Source organism: Taudactylus pleione, unplaced genomic scaffold, assembly GCF_031769625.1.
Source record: "Taudactylus pleione unplaced genomic scaffold, aTauple2 ptg000706l, whole genome shotgun sequence".
Lineage (NCBI taxonomy): Eukaryota > Metazoa > Chordata > Amphibia > Anura > Myobatrachidae > Taudactylus > Taudactylus pleione.
The window spans coordinates 1,179,295-1,200,828 of record NW_028285108.1 but is presented as its reverse complement, the minus strand read 5'-3'; the positions used below and the strand labels follow the sequence as shown (position 1 = coordinate 1,200,828).

The 21,534-nt window shown below is 39.8% G+C and overlaps 1 protein-coding gene across 12 annotated transcripts in view; it reads left to right on the top strand.

The window, feature by feature from the left end:
- Window positions 1–21,534, top strand: part of NFASC (neurofascin) — a 137,741-nt gene that overhangs the window by 90,726 nt on the left and 25,481 nt on the right. For 3 of the 12 annotated variants that reach the window (XM_088456472.1, XM_088456475.1, XM_088456471.1), the window contains 10 exons: window positions 5,972–6,016; window positions 6,387–6,488; window positions 6,857–7,054; window positions 7,995–8,065; window positions 11,239–11,461; window positions 13,327–13,442; window positions 13,777–13,981; window positions 14,302–14,424; window positions 17,543–17,716; window positions 18,306–18,320. In XM_088456472.1, coding sequence (XP_088312598.1) covers window positions 5,972–6,016; window positions 6,387–6,488; window positions 6,857–7,054; window positions 7,995–8,065; window positions 11,239–11,461; window positions 13,327–13,442; window positions 13,777–13,981; window positions 14,302–14,424; window positions 17,543–17,716; window positions 18,306–18,320 — 1,272 coding nt within the window. The remainder of the gene's footprint in view (window positions 1–5,971; window positions 6,017–6,386; window positions 6,489–6,856; window positions 7,055–7,994; window positions 8,066–11,238; window positions 11,462–13,326; window positions 13,443–13,776; window positions 13,982–14,301; window positions 14,425–17,542; window positions 17,717–18,305; window positions 18,321–21,534) is intronic. The other 9 variants (XM_088456474.1, XM_088456473.1, XM_088456481.1 and 6 more) reach the window with 6 other exon arrangements.

Here is a 21,534-nt window from a genome sequence, read left to right as displayed (position 1 = left end):
TATTTTGTGCTAGCTCTCATTTTTATTCTGTATGTGTGGACAAGTCCATAGTGCCACTTCTGTATACTGTAAATAATAATTAGTAGCTATTTAAAACTATAAATATGAGCAACTGCAAAGCTTCATGACTCATGCCCTGTATGCTGTGTTGCTCTAATTCTACATTTAATGTCTAGAGTGTAAATGCCAGTATGTTTGGTGTTTAAGTGGAGCTTTGGGTACTATGAGTGTTTGAAATATCTCAGGTGAGACTAGCAGATATGTTGCATATAACCTGTGCACTGCTGGGTATAGGGATTATTTTTCTTGTTAATTGTAATACTGTAGCACTGCTGGGTATCATGTGTTGTTGAGTTTGTCTGGTACACACCATACGATATATTGTACGATATATCATTCCAACACGGATCGGAATGATTTTTTTAATGTATCGTGCAGTGTGTACGCCAGATTGTGTGTGTAAGAAGGTCGTTCATCACACAGCAGATGTGACTATGTGGTGAATGACCAAGTACTGTTACATGCAGCATGTAACGACACGTCGCATCATTAAATACACCGGACCATGCAGTGTGTATGGCTCGTGCGATGTATCGTTACATCACATCATCGTACTGGGTCACACATCATATAGTGTTTAGTGCCTTGTTAATGTTAGGATAATCTGTAGTGATAAGCAGTAATATTTGATATTTGCCTTAGGCCCAAGTTATTTTGAAGTCCAAAGTACAATTCTCAGTACTTCCATAACTCTTCTTGGTTTTGCACCGGTCAGCGCATTTCAAAGTGCATGCTAACTAGTGCATACTAACTAAACTCAGCTTTTGGGAGACATCTCTGCAAACTAGAAATGCACCTAGGGGTTCAGGTAGGTAACATAAATTCAATAGGTGTGAATTTAGCACAACCTCCTACCACTGCTGAATTTGGCCTAAATTAATAATTAAAGTGAGGGTACATTGTGACATCCTTCATTACTTTTGTGTATTTTATGCTTTTTCTTTAGATTAGGCAAAGTTTGCCTATGTAGTAATGGCTGACTCTAGTACAACAATGTCCCACTAAAACGTCAGAACTGGTGCAAAAGTGTCTTTGCAGTGTGAAAATTGCTCCCTGAGTGGAACATGATTAATCACCAAATCACCAAAATAAGACCTACATTTTGCACTGCTCAGTAGAATCAGGCCCAGTGGGGCATCTACTCTGTACTGAGCCAGGGACAAAATGCTTCCTCCCAGTGCCCCATATTAGCTGATGCTAACTTTGCTCTTCTACAGACGCTGCTGCTCAAACACTTCCACTATTGCAGCAATCATGGATTTGTGCTGCAGCCCAGTAATTGTGCACTTTATATATGACATTTTATGTATTTTTACTTATTCTACATGTTAGTGTTTAGTGTGCACAGTGTGTACGCTGTAATGATTGCCTGGCACTCTATGGGCCTGATTCAGAGTTGTACTCAAATGGTTTGCGTACAATTATGATGGTTCGTGATCAGCGCATGCGCAGGATCTGTATTGTGCAAATGGCGATCTTTCTCCGTGCCCCCTAGGCCACAGCATTTCAATCATGCTTGCGGCTATTTGGGGATGCGGAAGTGTCAGTAACGGCCAGAGCGCCAGAAAATGGGGGTGTGTTGGCCCCTTTTCTGGTCGTGACAACGTCAATGTCTGCGTCTTCTGATGCAGTTTCACTGGCCCCGGCTGCGTGAATTTCACACCCATCCTCAGTAACCTGAGGGTTACTCAGTTGGCAAATGTTCGAGCAAGTGATCTGATTGCTGTATCCTCGGACGCAGCAGTGGATCACAGAAGCCAGCAGGAGGTGTCTATTGATGCCTTCTGCGGCATTAGCATTTATTGCACAGCTGCTGCGTACAAATTCTTGATGACCCTGGTCTGGTAATTCCCTATGGGGGAGATGTACTAAGCCTTGGAGAGAGATAAAGTGGAGAGATATAAAGTGCCAAACAATCAGCTCCTAACTGTCAGTGTACAGGCTGTGTTTGAAAAATTACAGTTAGGAGCTGATTAGTTGGCACTTTATATTTCTCCACTTTAAAGCTGCATATCCACTACATGATAAATTGGACGATTTAAACAATATCGTTATCGTTCGCAATATCGTACAGTGGATATGCCGTCAACGACCAGCGATGCACACTCCCACTGGTCTTTGACGGCATCTTTTATTGCCCGTACTTGCAGGGCAGCTTGACGATATTGTCGGGTTCTGCAAGTATGGGAATGAGGGAGGGTGACGTCACTGAACGATATATAGTTCAGTGTGGGTTCTCAATGACATTGAACTAATCACTGCCGGGGAAACACTAGACGATATCAGAAAAAGTGAATAGTTTGAGGAATTTCTACAGCGCTACAATGGTAAGGGAGAGCAGCTCTGTAATCGATTTTTAGGTCTACCCGAGACCGTATTGAACAGTAAAAGTGATATTGTGGATAAAATCGTACTCAAGTGCTACCCTAAAGTGTAGGAAACACAATTTGAATCCTATATGGAATAATAAAACCACTCCCAAAAGGTGGATTTGTAGATATCTATAGAACTGCTGATGCGGAATTCATGTTGATATATCTGGTAGCTTGCACATAATAGTCAAATGTATTATAAAGCATACACTATTTAATGACATAAAACATACTGAAGAATATATAAACACATCAACAAACACAATAATGTAAATAGCACAATGGCTGAATTGCCGGGTGGCTGTTTTACCAGATAGTAGAAAGTCATGGGCATTGGTGTTAAAACATTGAGGTAATACGGATTACCTCAGATCTGTGTGTCCATTCTCCTCAATGATCTAGCATAAACAGCGGTGGCCCTCCTGTCTTCCAACGCATTTCGGGACTCCTGGTCTCTTTATCAAGGCATGGAGGTATGGGTAAATGGGCCTTCTTTATATAGCCGCGCTGTCAGTTACTTCCGGTTCTGGTGACGCGCGGACCAGAAGTCGCGGTGCGGGGAGGAACAGCCTCCCGTCAGCCGTCCCTTTGACTCCTATATGATCATATGGATGTGGCATAGTAGGCAGTTAGTCCTGGCTGCCAAACACGCAGCTCTGGGGATTTTCAATAATAAAGAGGGTATGGCGCGGCTAAATTTCGCCGGACCAGAAGTGACGTCATTAGGTGTCCTGGGAACATGATATTCAAGTATGTGGTTCCTCATTAGATTCTGTTCCTCTGGATTTTCATAGTGGAAGGTCTTTCTTAATGAATCCCTAGTGTCTAAAAAACATTTTTAATTTATAAATCAATTTCATTTCTGCCGTTGCTTGATTTTTTTCTACATCACGGAGCATATAGTCTAGTGGATACCCGCCTTAACTCTTTCCAAGGCTTAGTACATCTCCCCTTTAATATGTTATACAGCACAAACAATTTATCAGCTCAGGAATAGAGCAGATTGTGTATACTGCATCAGAAGGACACATCCTGTCACAAGGTGCCACATTACTTATTTCAGGCATTCTCTAGTGTGTAGGATAATACAGCCCAATCAGTAAGTTCCTTTATGATTTTTGTATCAGTTGGTGAATTGGCATGAAATGCTGTTACTAATTGGTATGAGAAGATAGGAGATCTGAGACAATACTGTGCATAGTGACAGCCATTGAAATGTGTCCCCAGATATGTAACTCTTGTGTTTGAATAAATTGTGAAGACTGCTCTGTTAAGTCAAAGTTGATTTTAATGTTTAACATTTCATAGGGGTGATTTTAATATTAATTGTGATACAACTCAAGAGTATAAGGGGCATATGTATCAAAGCTTGATGTCAGATAAAATTGTGAAATATATATCACCAACAAATCAGCTTCTAACTTACATTTTGCAGGCTGTGTTTAAGAAATGATAGTTTGGAGCTGATTGATTGGTGATATATATTTCACAATTTTATCTCACTTGAAGCTTTGATACATATGCCCCTACATGTCTAATTTATGTATTGTAAGCGGACAGATAGAGATGTGATCTGGGAGAATAAATGGGGTGGGGCTTACAGTGCAAAAGATTGTGTGTCTACTGCCTCCACTTAGTTAATACATATATGTTGTAAAATGGGTTTTCAGTATACAATATTACATTAGAGACACAGGCCCTGATTCAGAGCTGAACGCTCTGAGCAGAACTCTCGCTCTGAATCAGGGCCATCCTATTTAAATGTGGAGCGGCCTTATGGATGCTTGCATAGCTGTGGGTTACCACCCACAGCTTATGCGAGCGTCCATGATGATGGTCGCGATGGTCAAGACCATCGCGACCATCGGCTTGCGACGAGACCCTTGCGGAAGGGTCTCGCTGCCGCAAGCCCAGGAGTGATTTTGGATCTATCAGAGCCAAAGTCACTCCCACTGACATCATTACTGATGTCAGTGGGGCCGGACTCAGATGGTAGGCGTTCCCATGGGAACGCCTCCGTCTGGCCGCCACGCCCCCGGCACGCCCACCAAAGGGCGTGCTGTCAGTCACCATCGACAGCACGCCCCCTTTGGTGCAAGACCCCGAGCGACATATTTCTCGTCGCTCGCCGGGTCTTGCGCATGCGCACGACGGAGCTCCCTCCGTCGTGCGCATGCGCATTCTCACAACATCGACCCGCTTGTGAGCGAACTTTGCTCGCGAGCGGGTCTGAATGATCCCCACATTTCATATCTAGTTCCGATGCTCCATTATGGGTGGAGAAATCATTAATCAGCAAAGCATTTGATAGGCAGCTGGTCCAATAAAGTGTGTGTATCTTTATTCATATTATAAAAAATGTGTGGTTTGTAATTTCTAAGACATTCTCAGCTTCTGCGAATTATTACTGTTTTTGACCCTGAATGATTGAGACATTGGGGTTGATTCGGTGCCGTGTCTGCGTCATTATGCTAATGATATGGCTGATTCTGAGCATACTGACATGCCCACCTGCAGCACCGTTAGTCTGTCTCAGTGTGTCTTTACAGCCCTATAACAGGTGCAATTTCTCCTTCTGAACATGGCTTCCTGTGTCTGCGCTACTGTGTCTTTAGACACAGCCGCTGTCAGCAATATGCCTGTGAAAAGCCTACATCCGCTTAGCCCATCCCACTGTTACCTCCCAGGAATGCCCACTGAAATCCACAGCTCTTGCACCCAAATTCGTTCTACATCTCACTGCGGTAACCATAGAGATGCATGCGCAGTGCGACTATTATGCATGCGCAGTACCTCCCACATCGGCCAGCTGCGTGCATATCGGCCTACTGGATGCAATTGGCCGACATGCATGAACACATGAATCCTTATTTTCTCGATTATAGCATAGATTTTTATTCTAGCACTATAACAATCCTTATCACAAGTGATATAGGTCTTCAGGGAACAAGGAATCTAGACACTATGGGGCTCTTTGCTGAGCTGGGTATTTACTCATTCATTTAGCTTATAATATTCCAATTTATGCACATGCCCATAAAAAAAGCATTTGGCCTACATCCGACTAACAATGTTGCTTCCTACTGCATAATGGTGAAGGGATGTGTGTTTTTAGAGGGTTTTTTTAATGCATCATCAGTCCCTTTGTTTGATTTCCAAGGTTTTAAAAAAAACAAGCCTTAACAGACCTCTAATTTGTCTTGCAAAAATTATAAAACCAAAAGAAACCCTTACAGCACAACTTGCATAAATTATATTAATAATGACATTCTGCCAATGGGTGGGAGAACTCATTGAACAGCTGACCAAGGCCCTTCCTTAAGTTATAGTTATGTTGACCCAGAAAGAAAATGCATACAAAGTATCATTTCAGTTGTTAATTTCAACATTAATGTTGCCACTCACACTTGCAGCTGATTTTCTTGTCTCTAAATTACCAGGTGCTGTTTATCAGTGACCAAGCACTGGCTTTGGCCAAGTGCTTATTTCTAACGTAACATTAACCCTGTAACCTGTAACATTTCCCTATTCCTTTGCAGAAACTTCCTCCTCGCCTACTAGCCAACTGACATCAGTACAAAGAGGTAACCACTCCCACTAATATTCCTAACCTGTTAGCTGCAACATTAGTTATCGTCGTTGTTTCAAACAGTGTGTAATTCTTACTTCACAAACATAAGGGATGTTTTTAGTTGACTTTTCGTTCTTACTAAGAATACCTACATATTAAGCTCTTTGTATTCAAGAGGGATTGGTGGAAGTCAATAAAATACTGCAGCAATGGAGAGGGGGACACTTAAAGGCTTCCTGTGTAAGTGCAGTAATTATGGTTTTTCACTCCTATATGTCATACATAAGGTCGGGTACTGAAGTAGTGTAGCAGGATGGAAGTTCTGATATATTACATGAAACATTAAGAAACTGTTTGGCCAATTTTATACGTTCATCCTGCAGATAAACCAGACCCTCCCATGGACTTGGAGCTAACTGATCTTGCGGAGAGAAGTGTCCATCTCACATGGATTCCAGGGGACGATAATAACAGTCCAATAACAGGTGAATGACCCCTCTGCAGTGTCTGTTAATTGTTTCTCTGGTTGTGGTTTGTTAAAAATTGTACTATATGATAAATGTTCCTCATAGATGTATTGGGAGCAGTTGTAAACATTGTTATAATGCAGCAGTCTGAAAGAGCCCTTTTTGTCAGAATGGATTGTTTGTTCTCACATCATCTACTGTATATCATTTTATTCAGTTACTTGTACTAGATTCTTCCATGGATCTGTTCTTATCTCTTCAAGTTGTGATTTTTCTGTTCTCTAGTTTTTATATATTTGGCCCTTTCTACTAATATTCTATTTCCTTTGTAACTGTTTTCTTTTTCAGTCTTGTTTAGTTATATTTATATTTTTTAATCCTACCAGGTTTCATTGTACAGTTTGAGGAGGACCGTTATCAACCAGGCACCTGGCACAACATGGCATCTGTCCCTGGTAACGTGAACTCGGCTCTGCTTCGTCTCTCTCCATATGTCAACTACCAGTTTCGTGTACTGGCACTGAATGACCTTGGCAGCAGCATGCCCAGCCCATCGTCTGAGCGATACCAGACCACTGGTGCACGTGAGTGACAGTCTCCACCTCAACTCATAAATGTATAAGACTTTGTATATAGGCCTTGTTTACACCAGCATTGGTCTGATTGAAATCTAGGGGATTTGGTGCACAAACATTAGGCTGCCACTGACATATAATACTATATCATGATAACAAAAGTCTGCAATTATCAAAGTTACAACAATGTGAAATGTATGCTGGAATCAAGGTACGAGGGTGAATCAAAGATCCGCATTCTGGCTGTAGAATTTATTTTAATCAACTTTCAGAAAAGACAAATTGATAATATTTCGACATAATCTCCATGCTTTTCAATACACTTTGTCCATCTGTCAACAAGCTTTCGTATTCCCTCATTAAAAAATGTTTTAGGCTGAGCTGCGAGACACGAATGCACAGCTGTCTTCACCTTCACGCTCAATGTTCTCATCAGTCGTGGACGTGGACGGGCGTTGAGCTCCTTCATGGATGGCACTTGGGCAACCTTCTTTAAACTTCTCTATTCATTCATACACACTTCTTCGCGAAAAAACACTTTCTCCATACTGTGCACAAAGTCTTCGATAACTATCGGCATCAGACACCCTCAGATCCCAAAAACAAATCACTGCATGCTGCATTTCCTTCATGCAAATCACAAGTGGGGCAGCCATTTTTCTTGCACTGCAGTCACAAATGAACTGACGTAACACTTTCAAACCTGCACAGCAGTGACTAGAGAGACAGCGACCTAGTACGGAAAGCGCTAAGACAGTTCGGCCAACAGAAATTTTAATATAATTGGAGTGCAGATAATTTTTGACTCACCCTTGTATGTACTGCCTATCATGTGAGGTTTCGTCCCAAAATAATCTCATCCCTGGCCGCATAAAATCTGTCCTGAGTATGGGCGACAGGGATTATGTTACTATACCCAGCAATAATTGAGATTGGTGTCCAATTTCAGCCCCAGAGGTTAATCCTAGTGATGTTCGTGGAGCTGGGACTCGTAAAGACAACATGGAGATTACATGGACAGTAAGTAAAATTACTGCTTAGACTTTTCTTGTTTATATATATTAAAAATCTCTGAATATGTAAAATGTGACTAAACCACCAAAATAAACATATCTATTTTACAATTCCATGTAACATACATGTGCATGTGATAAATGGTAATTTTATGCTAATTTACATCAGTCCTAGGGGTATATTTACTAAGGGTCGATTTTAATCGATTTCAAATCAATCTAAAATCTAAATCGATGTTGTGTTTCTGGGGCTAAATCACAAATTTACTAACAGACAATTTTTGATTTGGTTCTTTTAAGTGTTAGTAAATGTGTGATTTAGCCCCAGAACCGCAACATTATCTTGGATCGATTTGAAATCAATTAAAATCGATTGAAATCGACCTTTAGTAAATACCCCCTACAGTCACAGCTTCTTGCGGTATGCGAGTTGTCATGATATTATCTGCCAAAATGGGTAGTACTGCATTGTATATGCTGAGAGCAATGTAAGTTTTTATGATAATTTTGTACCCTGTGTTTTTAAGTGTTTTATATAGGTGTAAGAGGTGAAATAAACAGTAGTATAAAATAGATCCTGGTGTATGAATTGCACTGTTAAATAGAAAACAACAGACTGGTCTTTTTATAAAAGAATCTTTTCTAGGATCCTTGTTATGGTCCTGTTTCACCTTAAAGCTGCAGTGCCTTGCAAAAGTATTCACCCCCCCTTGGCTTTTTACCTTTTTTGTTACATTACAACCTGTAATTTATTTATTTTTTTATCTGAATTTTATGTGATGAATTTGCACAAAATAGTCTAATTTGGTGAAGTGAAATGAGAAAAATATATATAAAAAAGAATCTTTATAAATAAATTTCAGAAAATTGGCATTTGTATATGTAATCAACCCCTTTGCTATGAAGCGCCTCAAAAGTTCTGGTGCAACCAATTACCTTCATTAGTCACATAATTAGTGAAATTAAGTCCATCTGTGTGAAATCTAAGTGTCACATGATTTGTCAGTATAAACACACCTTTTCTGAAAGGCCCCAGAGGCTGCAACACCACTAAGCAAGAGGCATCCCACCATGAAGACCAAGGAGCTCTCCAAACAAGTCAGGGTCAAAGTTGTTGAGAAGGTTGGGTTATAAAAAAATATCCAAATCTTTAATGATCCCCTGGAGCACCATCAAATCCATCATCATCAAATGGAAAGAACATGGTACCACAACAAACTTGCTAAGAGAGGGCCACCCACCAAAACTCACAGACCGGGCAAGGAGGGCATTAATCAGAGAGGCAGCACAGAGACCAAAGGTGACCCTAAAGGAGCTGCAGAGTTCCACAGCAGAGACTGGTGTATCTGTGCATGTGACCACAATAAGCCGTACACTCCATAAAGCTGGGATTTATGGAAGAGTGGCCAGAAAAAAGCCATTGCTTAGTGATAAAAATAAGAAGACACGATTTGAGTTTGCCAAAAGGCATGTGGGTGACTCCCCAAATGTATGGAGGAAGGTGCTCTGGTCAGATGAGACTAAAATGTTACTTTTTGGCCACCAAGGAAAACGCTATGTCTGGCGCAAACCCAACACATCTCATCACCCCAAGAACACCATAACCACAGTGAAACATGGTGGTGGCAGCACCATGGTGTGGAGATGTTTTTCAGCAGCAGGTACTGGGAAACTGATTCGAGTCGAGGGAAAGATGGATGGTGCTAAATACAGGGATATTCTTGAGCAAAACCTGTTTCAGTCTGCCTTTGATTTGAGACTGGGACGGAGGTTCACCTTCTAGCAGGACAATGACCTGAAGCATACTGCTAAAGCAACACTCGAGTGGTTTAAGGGGAAACATTTAAATGTGTTGGAATGGCCTAGTCAAAGCCCAGATCTCAATCCAACTGAGAATCTGTGGTCAGACTTGAAGATTGCTGTTCACAAGCGGAAACCATGCAACATGAAGGAGCTGGAGCAGTTTTGCCTTAAGGAATGGGCAAAAATCCCAGGGGCAAGATGTGGCAAGCTCATAGAGACTTATCCAAAGCAACTTGCAGCTGTAATTGCCACAAAAGGTGGCTTGACAAAGTACTGACTTTAGGGGGGTGAATAGTTATGCACGCTGAAGTTTTCTGGTATGTTGTCCTAAATGTTGTTTGATTCACAATATAAAAAAAAAACACAACTTCACTGTTGAAGGCATATTCTGTGAATGAAATGATGCACACCTTCAAACAATCCATTTTAATTCCAGGTTGTGAGGCAACAAAACATGAAAAATGCAAAGTGGGGTGAATACTTTTGCAAGACACTGTATATCTCTTACAAAGTCAGAACCCTGTAGTTATTGGGATGCTGAAAAAGAATGGGGAAGGTTCTTGCAAACCTAAACGTTCCACATTGCTTAGCAATTGCAATGAAACAAAGTGTCTCTGCTACTAATGACAACTTCGAGACAAACCTTTGGCACACAATGGGTTACACCAGAGGTTCCCAAACGTGGTCCTCAAGGCTCCCCAACAGTTCAGATTTTAGAAATTTCCATGGTTGAGAACAGATGGTTAAATCAAATTGACTGAGGTACTAATTAAGTCACCTGTGGTCAACCATGAATATCTCTAAACCCTGAACTGTTGGGGAGCCTTGAGGACCGCTTTTGGGTACCTCTGTGTTATACTCAAAAATGTTCCTAAATGGATATAGTAGATGGTAGAGGGTCTTCTTTCCTGTATGCAAAGATTGACCACAACATTATATGTGCATGTACAATTATATAGTATTTACCAGTAACACCCCTGGAAGTGTTTATTGTGCTTCTTGAAATGAGCTGAAATGTACCCTCTTCTCTCCTAAGTAGGGTAATACACCAAACTAAGCATTCTCATTGTCTTCTGGACACAAAAGAATAATAGTCAGATATGCAGAGTACTGTTATAATAAAATGTATGTCACTCTCCAAGTGTAATGCCGAGTACACACTAGATGACATATTGATATTGGATATCGGACGCTGACTTGCATGCAGGCCCCCGCCCTCACGCCGTCGCTCCCGGGATTGGCAAGTGTGTATGCACTTGCCACTGCTGGGGCTCCCACCAGGTTCCGCCGCTCATGACATCGTGTGTACCCTGCTTAAAAGGAGAAGTGCAGCAGGTGTGTGATCATATTTCCATTCTTTGTTTTTGCAATCCACAGCCGCTGAACTCCACACAGACATATGGTCCAAACTTACGATACAATGTTAAGTGGCGCCAGCGTCACACAGGAGAGGCCTGGAGCAATGTTACAGTTTGGACCAACAGGCACGTTGTGTGGAACACTCCAGTGTTCACCCCATATGAAATAAGAGTCCAGACAGAAAACGAGTTTGGCAGGGCACCAGAACCAAACACTGTGATTGGATACTCTGGAGAGGACTGTGAGTAACAAGTTCTGATATTATAGGCTAACAGCCCTGTTGAAAGAAACCCTTATTTGTGTCCAGTATACATGACTGGAAATTAAACTTGTTTTCAAACAATTTAAATTCATTAAGATCCTATTAAACATACCACATATTTAGAGTTTGATGTGACTGTGTCTGCAACCGACAAAGAAAATACACTGATTTTCCATTTATAATTGAATAATCATGGAGAAAGTAAGGATAGCATGAAAAGGCTTAACTAGGGCGATCTGAACTTTTGTTGGTTTGACCATGATTGGAGAAAATAGGCTGCTTGGACACCGAAGGATTTTATGTTCTTAAACAAACCTTGTAAGAAAGTTAATATTTTGTGTGCACTACTAGTGCAAGAGTACATGCTACGGGACCTGGGATAAACACAAAGGGGCTGATTCTGAGTCAGATGCAGCGGCGTCCTGTGTGCGTCTTTTGACGCAGTCGCATCCGCGACTTCATGCAAATAACGCTACAAGCCCATCACTGAAGTACATATGCTCAGACGCATTTTCAGAGTTGCACAGGACCTCTCGGCTCACTCGGGCCAGGCAAGTTGCGATACGTGGCATATTGAGAATAGATTTAGGAGGAAGTGTCTATCCATCCGTGCATCTGAGATGCCCACTGTCAGTGTCTTTAGACAATCAAATACCGTTTGGTGTATCCTTAGATGCAACCGTTGGTTGCACCATCAGAAACGACACAAGCCCCATGCTAGGTGCAGACTCTCCGTCATAGTATGGCCTCCTATGTACCTGATTGTGCATCTGAGACCACACCCACTTCTGCAACATGCTCATAAGACGGACCATATCTGTGCATCTAAATAGCCACCTCCCAGAAATGCCCATTTCGTTGCAATACATTTCAGAGTCCATGCATCTCAGTTGGTCCACAGGCTCTGTACACACACAAACCATTTGACGTGTGCACTGTGTGACTTTTTCGTGAGTTAGACGCTTGCGCAGTTGTAAAACATCACTCAACTAAATGAACATCGGTGTTGTTTCCGACTCAAAATCAGGCCTAGAGAGCATTTCACTTTAACACACACTAAGAGGGCACTGTCACTAGTCAGACAACAGAGGAAGTGAGAAAAATAATTATAATATAATAAAAGTTATCTTAGATTTGGTTGTCATTTGGTGCAGACCCATCTCAGTCGCCGGTGGGAGGCCCCTAGTCTATTATAAGATTCTCAAGGAAGCGAGGGACATGATAATGCTCCAGGAACCATTGTGAGACTTGATAGGGGACATCCCTCCCTGTATCCATCTATAATATTTCCTGGTCTGAATCAGTTACATTTTATTTTGCAGAAAAAATGCATAATGAGCTTTGCATTTTAGTATTGTTTGCAAGTAGCAGTTATTTATATGTAGATCTACAAAGCTATGGCTCTTAATAATTGAGGTAATAAATATTAAATTCCTTACAGACAATTTAATAATGAAAACAGAAACAATTAAATGATTTGCGAGTGATCATGTTACTTACAATACCAGTTTTTTGGCCTCAAATTATTAAAATATTTGTTATTTTTTGCTATAGGCCACTTTTAGTGCTTCAGTAAAAATGGAATTTATAAATATATTGCTGAAAATGTGTCAGCAAAATATGTTCTCAGTTTGGTCATCCAGTGGTGTCTTTGCATTGTTCTGGAATCAGATGTCTCGTGAGACTACGAGCACAGCGAAAGTATAGTTCATGGGCTTTGCTTGTGAAGGGCACAGTCATATAAAATCAGTGAAGAATTAAGATGTAGCAGTTGAGCATTAGATTGCAATACTAGAGCAAAGATCGATTATGTAGGTCTGCTTAAAGCTTTCCTTTGCCCTCAGATCCTAAGGCAGCACCTACTGACATTAAATTGAGGGTCATGAACAGCACTGCCATCTCCCTTCAATGGACCCGTGTGGCCCCTGCTTCTATCCAAGGAAGTCTCCTGGAATACAGAGTGAGCGGAACCTCCAGCTCCTGATTAACCTCCCACTGATACCTAATTAATATTTAATCTGAGGAGGGAAAAGGGATGGGGGAACAATCTAACTTTCCCTTACGCTATATTTGTGGAAATCCAGTGATGTGTTTAACAATTGTGGAATTCCCAGCATGCAAATGCATTTTATTTAAAACTCTAAAAAACTAGGCACCAGTGCAACTAATCGTTGGATTAACCTAAAGTGGATTAAACATTTCAAGATAATAACTCTGAATGAGAACCTGTAAAATCTATCCCTTACTAATATATAAAGGCTGGCTGTTAAATGATTGGGTTGTGTATCTCAAAGGCATATTACTGGAGGGAGAGTAGTTTGCTGAAGGGTCTCTGGGTCTCCCGAAAGAAGCAGCAGCAGAGTTTTATCGGGGATCGTGTGCGAGGGGTCGTGTCGTATCTGATTCCTTACAGCAACTACAAATTATACTTGGTGGCAGTGAATGGGCGAGGAGATGGCCCGAAGAGTGACATTAAAGAGTTCACCACACCAGAGGGAGGTAGGTGCTCCCTTTCCAAACACGGAGCAGTTACAGCAGCTGACACATTATATTAGAATCTTGTTATATTAGAAAAAAGTTGCTGGTTGTAGAACAACCAGAGCTGGGATACAACAGCAAAATGAACTATTCTACCAGGTAACTGTGTGAGGTTATATAAAGAGCCTCTTCTTTAATTGGAAAATTTGTTTACTGTCATCTCACTTCAATGTGTAGATTCTATGTCACAGTCTGTATAGTACATATCACACGGATCATGTTCAGGCAGTTCAGTAATGCCATCTTGTTTGGTGGTTCTCACACACTTTCACCTGTTCCAGTGCCCAGTCAGCCTAAAACCTTCAGAGTCAGTGATCCAAACCAGGAGGCCATCATCGTGGAGTGGAGTCCTCCAGAACATCCCAATGGAAATCTAACTGGGTACAACCTGAACTACTATGCATGTGAGTGATGAAACTTCATGGGTCTCTTTTATGTTATTGGTCTGTTCTTCACCTATATTGATTGTATCAATTTTTGCAATCAGTTCTACACACTTCTAATCAAAACTCATAAACTTATAACAACTGAGAATCATGATGGTTGTGGTATGAAAATAGTGGAAGGATTATTTTGTATCCACCGGGTGCTTTTAATGAAATCCGTGTCTTAATAGTCCTTGTACACAGAGGAGAGTGTTTATTCTCCTTTAAATTTTTGCTGTCTTTTGCAACCCCTACAGTGTAGTTGTAAAATGATACATAGTCTCATAATTTTATTCTAGAATCCTGTGTTCTCTCTCCTGCAGTTATTTGTTGCAGTTTTATAATTGTAAGAAACAGTTCTAATATAGATACAAAAAATGAGGGGATTACTACAAATATCTATTAAAACGATATCTAAAAACCTATTTCTAAAGATGAACCTTGGAGTTTTTATTATCATATTTTGATAACGTCACCATTATAGATAGGATTGTACACACATATTATTCACCAATATATATTTTGTTTTATTTAAATTTTTGCCACTTTTCCCTTTTTACTGAGTTTTTTTCTGAGTGTATCCTGAGTTTTCACAATTGTATATCTTATATTAGATAGCACATAATTACAGTAATACACCTATTTTCACTTTTATGATAAATATTGATATAATCAGGGACATTTTTTAAAAATATGAAACAAATATCAAATTTTGTTAGGATATAGCCAAGTAGCCAAATTTTAAAAAAGTGACAAATGGCACAATTAAAATTATTAAAATATATGGAAAGAAAACACCTAATTAGAACGATTTTATATTCTAAGATAATCTTTAAAAACAAATTCTCTTCATCATGGTTTTGTTAAATATGAGATTATTAACAAACCAATATGATATTTGAACATATGCTGCAGAAAATAAGAGCCCAATACACTATATTCATCTAATTAATTAGATAATGGGTTAATTTAAATAAAGACAGTATAATGTACTCTTGCACTCTTGCTTTGCAAATACTTGAGTGTTACATCACATTATCCCGGATAAAGGGAGATAGGACAGAGTAATATACTGAAATCACTAAAGCCATCAATAAGCAGAAATAAATCAATTTAGCCATTTAACATACTAATGATTAACTGAAACTCTAAAGAAAGGACATCAGTATAGAACCTATAGAGGAACCTATCAAAGATAAGAATAAGGAAGGGAAATTCAAACCAACCTATAGGTCACTCAGCTGTGGGATAAAAGCCGGATACAGCAGGCATTCGGGTTGCACTGCCTTGAAAAAGCAGCCTACTGGCGAAACGCACGTCGGCAGACTACGCTGCCGCCGATCTATGGCACAATTGAATGCCAAACACGTTTTATAAAATGTTTGCTATAATATAATATGTGATACCGGACTGATTGGGGAATTGTTCGTGTAGTGAGCATGAGTCATGTGCATCGCGCTGATACTATAAAACAAAGCACCACATGCACACGGGGATACTGTGGGGAATGAAATCAACAATACACATTGTACATACCCACGAGTCAACCCGACAATACTTAGGAAACATAACAAATTGTCTGCATTAATAAAGTGCCGCATACATACGGGAATATTGCGGAGAGTGAAATTAATACCATATACTGCATGTGCCCACCATCCAACCCAACAACATTTAGGGAACTCAGTGAACTGCAAATATAACGAATAAACAACGGAGATATATAAACAACTGTGTGCAGTATATATGACACTGGAGAAAGCCCTAAAGTGTAATACATTTATTACAAAGTCTGTTCCAATAATGTTACAGTTATAAAACTGCAACAAATAACTGCAGGAGAGAGAATACAGGATTCTAGAATGAAATATTGAGACTATGTATCATTTTACAAATACACTGTAGGGGTTGCGAAAGACAGCAAAAATTTAAAGGAGAATAAACACTCTCCTCTGTATAGAAGGACTATTAAGACACGGATTTTATTAAAAGCACCCGGTACCAGACATCCCCATTTAATAACAACTATAAATAGATGTAGAAACAAATTATATGTGATGTGAAAACACAAACACGTAAAAAGAAAACTACATTTAATAAGTACCGAGTATCAGATAACAATACGTGGAACAGATCAACGACAGGTGGCATTTTAAAAACTACTTTCAATAAATTTTCTACATATGTATACACTCTTTTCTTTAATTCTCTAAATTTTAATAAACATTTCGCCGTATTGATTGGACCTAATTAAAACCTTTTAATACTAATCTAATAAAAGTTATATTTTATTCTGTAATAACTAATCCGGAGAAGCAATTGGATGCGAAGAAAGCATGACCCTGTAAGTGCACCAGACATAAATCTCATCTTCTTCTTTTGTTGTTTTGATTTATGCCAATTATAAGATAGTCAGGTAGCACCTTCATATAAACTCATATTATATTCAACAAAATTTGGAGACGTTTGGGGTCTTAGAGAACTGTTAAAACAATATTTCTCTGGATTAGATGTACTGATATATACATATATGTCTTGGTGCGAGATCATCACAGTTGTTTGTTTCCATGCATAATACCAATATACTGTAATTGAGAGATGGATATTACATATTTACAGTGACCCCAACTGTTCATCTGCCGGTGATGAAACAGAGCCATTAAAACAGGATGTAAAGAATGGGAAGTAGTTTTTGTAATAAAAAAAATGAAGTATCCAAAGTTGGGAAATGTGTTAAAGTATCAATGTAATTGATAGAATATAGCTCAGACAGAGCCATGGAGGTTTAGGATTAAGTAAGTAGTATAAAAGTAGAAACAAGTGGCTTCTCTAGTGGGAGAGTGTTTGTACGCCATTAGAGATAAGTTCAGTCCACATGTATGGATTCTAACCAGGAGGCAATACCAGCAGCTCTCCGGTACTGACACATTTCAGCTGACAGGACTTATTTAGAAGTTGTGATGGTGTCAGTGAAAGTAAATGTGCCCTGTTTTTCAGACAGTATTGCTACTAATGAGAACAATATTATAATTTTATTAATTAAAAAGGGAGCAGATTCACACAGAGTTTATAATGGTCCTCACGTTTCATCAAACAGTCAACGGGAGCAGAAGATCAGCACTTGTGACCGAGACACTGTCCCCAAACCAGACAAAATACACCGTGAAAAGGAGGGACCCCATATCACGTTATCACTTCTCCCTGAATGCAAGGACTCAGGTTGGAGCTGGTAAGGCGGTCACAGCTGAAACTCCCATCAGGCAGGATGAAGGTAAGGAACTTGGCCTGGTACACATCTCCATGTTACATTCATACATGGTGTTCACAATATTAAGTAAATATATATTTTTCAGAATTAAGAACGCATACTGTGCATGTATATGCAGGTGAACCTCACCTAATTCACAAACTATTTCTGATCTGGTCAGAATGTCAAAACCAGAATTCTGGCATGGACTTTAGGTCGACAACAAATATGTTGACGTTCAAAAATGCCGACATGGTTGAAATATCATCATGTTCATAATGTCCATATTTAACATGTCCACATTAGAATGTCTACATACTGTTTTTTGCTTATTTTTAGCATTAGGTTTAGGCTTAGGGTTAATCTTAGGGTTACGGATATGCTAAAATAAGCAAAAACATAATATATGTGGACAGTTTCTAGATTTATTACATGATGGCACACATATCTGGGTTTGCAAGGCCACAACAAACTTAGTTATTTACACTATCATGTGGCTTGGTGGTTGCCTTTGTCACTGTCTCTATGATCTGGGTGCTTATGTGCTCCACTCTCTTTTTCTTTCTCTTTCCCCTTAATCTTCCCTACTTTTGGCTTTCTGTGAGGTCTGCAGTTCCCCCCACTTCAGGTAAAGTATTAACCCAACAAGGTAACATGCATGGGCCTTAATGCATGCTTATGATTAATGCCTTCAGCATTGTTATATGTCTTTCAAAGCAGCCTTATTTTCCAAGAATTTACCTGTGAAGTCATTCTTTATGGCAGTAGTCCTTCTTCCTGGGTCCTATTGAACCAGAAGCTTCTATTCTTTACTAAGAAGATCTGTCAATAAAATGATCATTACCAGTCTTTCTTCTATGTTTAGATAACCAAACCATACCATTAGAGCCAATAGGACAGCAGAGACAAAAATCCAATTATTGCTTGTTTTTAGTACCACTTAAGCTTTGTATCCCATGTCTTTTCTTTCTCATCAGGTTTTTTTTTTTCTTTTTTAAAAATGAATAAACAAACTAGCTTTTATTATAAGCTATAAATGTTACAAAAATAAAGATAAAAACGTCATTTGTACAGTCCCAAGTCAGTAAAAGGTGTTTAAATCCAATATTTTAGCACATAGTTTAGTTTGTTTCTAAGGTGGGTATTTCTCATGGACGCAGGTGATAATGAATACTGTAAAGCTTTTAATTGGACAATAAATGTCCTCCTTGGTCTTAATTCAGATAAAGGGCCGTATTCAATTATTTTCGCACCCGCGGAAAAGTTTTGCCTGCTGGACTTTTTGCTGACATCGCGTCTTTTGGATGAGGAAACTTATCGTGCGCGTCCCTGCTATTAGCCGTATTCCATTGCAAACCACGCAAAAATTCAGAACAGGTGGAAAGTGCTGTCAGAATTGGGGAAACAAGCCTGAACCCCCAAAAAAGATGCACTAACATTGGGGATCAATGTAGATGTGTTTGAATAGCCCTAATATAACAATTTGGGGTACTTAAGTTGTTTTCAATAGCTTTTTATTAGCGTCTTTGCACAAGTGGTGAAGCATGGCATTAAGTACACCTGTCAAATTTGTGGTACTTGAAAATGGGCGCTAGCATATTTTAAAGTCTCTAAAGTGAAGTTTTAAAAAATTAGAAAAACGCACCTGTTGCATGCACCTGCAATCCCAACAACACCTGACCCATCCTAGCAGACCCCCAAGAAGTCGCTAGTTTTGGTCCCCCCACTTTGTGCTTTTTCCCCCCAAAATTAAAGTACTTTTTTGGGGTGTTCTTACGTTTTTCTCTGGATATTTTGACACAGTTGTCCATTGGGGGACTGTCCTAAGGGTTCTGAGTGGTTTCCCCACCTTTGTACCCCAAAATAAAAATGTTGCACTTCTTTTCTCCTGCTATTCTTAGGTGAATCTTTTTCGCCTATTACATTGCATAGACTTTCCACGTAGGCGAAAACCGGCTGGAATTGAATACGTAGATAAGTTCCGACCTGGCGAAAAGCTTCTAATTTGATACGGCCCAAAGTCTGCTCTAGAAATACAGGGAATGTCTGACTATAAATTCTATATGTATTTATTTGAAATAAAAATTTGGATAGATATTTTTATTTTACAAAAGTGAAGCTCACAGTTCACAAAGGCAGATTATAGTTTACATCATTATGATGATTTGTTTAGCTGCTAGCTTCAACAGATAACACATTTAGATTAGATTCTGATGTATGTTGAAAAAGAGGAGAGGAATCTATGGGCCTGATTCAGCTTAGGACGACATTGCAATGTTGCATGCAAGCAGCTTTGCAATTCCGTTCTTGCAATCAAAACGCAGGAGTCCCAGTGCATTAGATCGCTGTTACAGGGGCGTGCATAAATTAGCCACTGCGATGCCATTCGCAGCTTGGGCTTTCACTGTGTGTGATGAGGTTAGCAATTCCTGAGTAAGGTCAGACCTTCTGCAAATGTGCGTGAGGCTGCAATGTTACTCAATGTTACCGATGGTTACGCTGTTTTGCCAAGTATTACGGATGTGTGTAAGGTGAAGTGGGCGTCCTTATGTTAGCCTGCAACGGCATAGTGATAGCAATCATTAGCATATTTTTGCAGTGGGACTGCGTGCGTAATTGCAGCTGCAATTGCAATAGCGATCCGTAATGAATCAGGCCCAAAGTCGCAGAACTTGGTGTGAGAAAAAGCTATGGCACACAGATATACAAATGTCGCACATCAAATTGATCAGTGCAAGCCAGCAATGTAGTTTTGTCACTCTCAGTTGCTGTATTTATGCGATTAAAATGCACATTTTGAGTGAGAAAGATGCCCAACGTGGTTGAGTCGCAGGGACCTGGCACGCCGAGAGGGGCTATTTGCTGCGACTAGAGCAACAGTGTATGAGGACACATATGTACATCTCCTATCTGACAAATCGGGTAGTGACTCTTGATAATAACAATAGTAACTACAAACTACTTTTATGAACTGTGATGTGTTCGTTTAATGGAAAACACTAATTTGTCTAAACTTTACATTTTCAATAAATAAACATACAATTTGAGACATTCACTATATTGCTGGAGCAGACTTTGTGGCTTATATAATAGGGTGCAACTTGCAGCTGCTGCGGAAACTCTTGCGAGTCTTCCAGCATTTCTAAAGCAGCAATCATTTTATAGGCAAAACCAAGCTGGCTTTAAAAATAGGGGAAGATTCACAAGAGTTCTTTCAGTGGCTGCAAGTTGCACCCTATTACATAAGCCCCCTTTATCTTGATTAAGACTTTTGTTACCAAGGAGGTCAATTATTGTCCAATTAAGGACTTCACACTGTACATTATCTGGTTCACCTGCGCTCATGAGTAATAACTACCTTTTAATTTTTTCTGACTATCATTCGAATGGACTATCTCACAGTGGCAGCAATTTTAATGATTTTGATAGGAGGAATGTGTCACTCACAATACAGTGTATTGAACCCTGCTGCATATATTCTGCTATGTACAGTAGCTGCAAGTCAGTCATGCTAACCCCTGTCCATCATTGAAAGTGCCTACAATGGTTATGGAACTGGACCTTGGATCAATAAAAATAGGTTGTCTGGTCAAAAGATTCCCATTTTCTGTTGTATCATGCATAGGGCTAGTGTGTGTTGTTACCTAGGGAGACATGGCACCAGAATCTATTGTGTTAAGAAAACAAGCTAGTGGAGGCAGTGTGATCATTTTGTTTGAGGTGCTGCCCTGGACATTAAATTTACCAGATCTCAATTCAATTGAGCATCTGTGGTACAGTATGTGTTTGAACAAGTCCAAACCCCGGCAGCTCCACATCACAACTTACAGGAGTTAAAGGAT